This window comes from Branchiostoma belcheri, unplaced genomic scaffold (assembly GCF_001625305.1).
Source record: "Branchiostoma belcheri isolate BF01 breed outbred unplaced genomic scaffold, Haploidv18h27 scaffold26, whole genome shotgun sequence".
Lineage (NCBI taxonomy): Eukaryota > Metazoa > Chordata > Leptocardii > Amphioxiformes > Branchiostomatidae > Branchiostoma > Branchiostoma belcheri.
This window is the reverse complement of record NW_017803865.1, coordinates 569,438-572,353: the sequence shown is the minus strand read 5'-3', so window position 1 is coordinate 572,353 and position 2,916 is coordinate 569,438. Positions and strand designations below refer to the sequence as shown.

The 2,916-nt window shown below is 42.7% G+C and overlaps 1 protein-coding gene across 4 annotated transcripts in view; it reads left to right on the top strand.

Annotated features, from left to right (window-relative positions):
• LOC109471854 (spatacsin-like) overlaps positions 1-2,916 on the top strand; it is a 31,195-nt gene that overhangs the window by 6,556 nt on the left and 21,723 nt on the right. For 3 of the 4 annotated variants that reach the window (XM_019771249.1, XM_019771250.1, XM_019771248.1), the window contains exons 5-8: positions 401-521; positions 776-926; positions 1,228-1,745; positions 1,879-2,076. In XM_019771249.1, coding sequence (XP_019626808.1) covers positions 401-521; positions 776-926; positions 1,228-1,745; positions 1,879-2,076 — 988 coding nt within the window. Of the gene's footprint in view, positions 1-67; positions 170-400; positions 522-775; positions 927-1,227; positions 1,746-1,878; positions 2,077-2,916 lie in introns of those variants that run through there. The other variant, XM_019771251.1, reaches the window with a different exon arrangement.

The window sequence follows — 2,916 nt, the reverse complement described above, 5'->3', positions numbered from 1 at the left end:
CAATGCCTCCTTACCTCTACCAGTGGAAGTGCAAGGCCTTGAACTGATGTTGCTGACAGTGGCAGATACCACAGCCGTCGCATGGTTTAGCCCCAAGCAAGACAAGGATGGAAACCATGGGTTTGTCTGTCAGTTACAACCTTTCCACAGGAACATGCAAGAATCACAGGTAAAACCTCACTGAAAATACTTCATTCTGACTTCCTGCCAGTTCTTTGCAGTGTCCCAACTATGCACCACACCTGATGAGCTTAAAGAGACATTTTTTCTTGACACATAATGCTTAGACAAAATCAGCAAGAAAGTCACAATAATGAGAAAGATATTTGAAAAAAATGTATATATTTCCTAGAGGTATGAGAACTGAACATATTTCCAGGCCTGTGACTTGTTGCCACAGGTTGAAGGAGCCATCAGTGGTTGTTCAGAGTGATGACCATCTCCACCCACACCTCCTCCTGACAGACATCACCCTGTCAGCTGTAGCCTGGGCTGCCCCACAGGAGGAGCTGGTCAACCAGGTCAGGAAATATTGTTTTGTAAGACTACACCAAGTCAATCTCTTGGTTCAAAATTGGCACTTTATTTCTTTCTGACTTTTTACTTTTACCATTTAGGTTTAAATCAGGTTCACAATACATGTACAAATATTTTGGCACCAACAGCTGTTACCATTTTTTTTCATTTTACCAATGCATTGAAAGTTGTTAACAATCAACAGTCCAACAAAGATGAACTTTCCTGCTAACTCTTCCTTAATGTTGTCCTCCAACAGCTGATGCTGTATGCTGGTGCTTCTGTGGCTGAGTCTCTGTGCCATATAAACCACTGGGACCCATGTTCCATCCCCATCCACACACTGGAGGTGGGCCTGAGGCATCGCCAACTGGACACTGTCGCCTTCTTTCTGAAGAGTAGGGAGAACGGTAAACATGGCATCTTTGCAACAGAAGAAAATCAACAAGTTGAATGGTTCTGTTTGACAGTTGCATACCGATAATACAGCAAAAGTGCTATGATAGGTCACTTTGCATGCGATAGGTCATATCAAGGACTTTGTAAATGATATACAACTTTACTGCTTAGTGAAGTACTGCTTATGCACACCACAAATACTTCAAAATTTATGGCACACAGTAGTTTTCCAGTTTTTTTTGTTGCATAGGTCCTTAGATACAGTAGTAACACTAGTAACAGAAGTATATCTTCATTGTCTTTTTTTTTTAGTGTTCCGACCCAAATCAAGAACTCCAGCTCAAAGCCCCTTATCCCCGACACCCCCCAGTCCTCCCCCAGCACCCAGTCTGGACACACTTCAACTCAGAGCAGCCATAGATCTGCTTGTCTCTGCCATCCACGAGAACATCAAGGAACCACCGTCCAAACAGTTTGCAGAACAACTTCTGCACCTGACACTGGACCACCTACATCTGCTCATCAGGACAGCCACTGAGCTGGCAGCAGATACATCTCATCATCCTTTTGATCCTTCTGTCGACTTGCCTGGCCCAGTGGCTTCACCAGGCTTTACAGTGGACAGGCCACAACTGGAGCAGTGTGTACAGACATTGATGGGCTATGTTGTGGAGTTAAGGCATTTCCTGAAAAGGCCTGCAGTCAGCAGCCAAACTGGGGGTGTGGAAAGCTTTGTTCAAAAAGCACTGTCTGGTGAAGGAGCCTACACACTACAACTCTTAGATGAAGATGATAAATGCTTGAAGAGGTGGGAGGCAATGGATAAAGAGGTAAGAAGTACAACAGTGTCTGTGCAAACAGTGTATGAAAGGTTGTTTTCTTCTTTGTATTTGTATCATTTTTAATTGTTTTGTACTCTTGTGGTAATAGATAAATAAACTGAATAAATTTTGTCTCCTCCAGGCCATGATTTGTGATGCCATCCTGACGTCCAACATCCCGTTGGCTCAGTCCTGCCTGCAGGAGCGAGCCTTTGGTCAGAGCTCCGGCCATGTCCAGGCAGGCAAGCTGACCAGCGTTACTGACCTCGGCCTGAACATGGCCCTACAGTGTCTGGTAGACAAAGACTTACAACAGGCCTGGAAACTACTGGCCAATATGGTAAATGTGATGTTTTATTTCTAGAGCACTTACATGTACCTGTAGTGCCTTGTTGCTTCATAGATGAAATATTCACTGCAGATTTCTAAAAATTCAATTGAACTACATGTACATGTATTGTTCTCATACCACTCATGTGGTAATCCTATGACAGAAGAGTTTCTTTGCTAGCTTCATTCTTTGCTAAATTTTGCATGTGTTTAGTATAATTTACCCAGAGGAGAAACACTGTACTGCATGCAGCATGTTTTTAATAATATATATTACATGTAACATTAGTTATGGGTTCACCACACCACGAAGTGGTGGTGAACCCATATTGCTTTTTCTGATGTTTCTTCTTCTCCTCCTGCCATTTTTTAAATGGATTCAGCTTCTTCATTTTAGGGCCTGAGGTCCTGAAATTTGGTATGGAGGTACAGTGGGCAAATACCCCTAGGCGTTTTTTAAATTTTTGTGATACAGGCTTTTAGAATGGTTTTATTTGAGTTTTTGGCTGTGTTATAGCAAATGTATTACTGTGTTAGTGTGCCGTGTTTACCACGTCTGGGCATGAGTCATCACAATGGAATGCAGGGCATCAACCAATAGGCATGCAGCTTTCCTCTATACTTCTTGCTGATTGGCTGTTGGGATTTAACTTGATTAACACCTGCACAGAGCATTTCCACCTGCACAGAGCATTTCTTGCTGATTGGCTGTTGGGATTTAACTTGATTAACACCTGCACAGAGCATTTCCATACTGACAGTATGTCTTTATTCAAGTGTTCGGTAGGTATTTCAAGCTTTTCTGCCCCAGCATTGGAATGCGGGGCATGAACGTTTTTTTTTTTTTTTT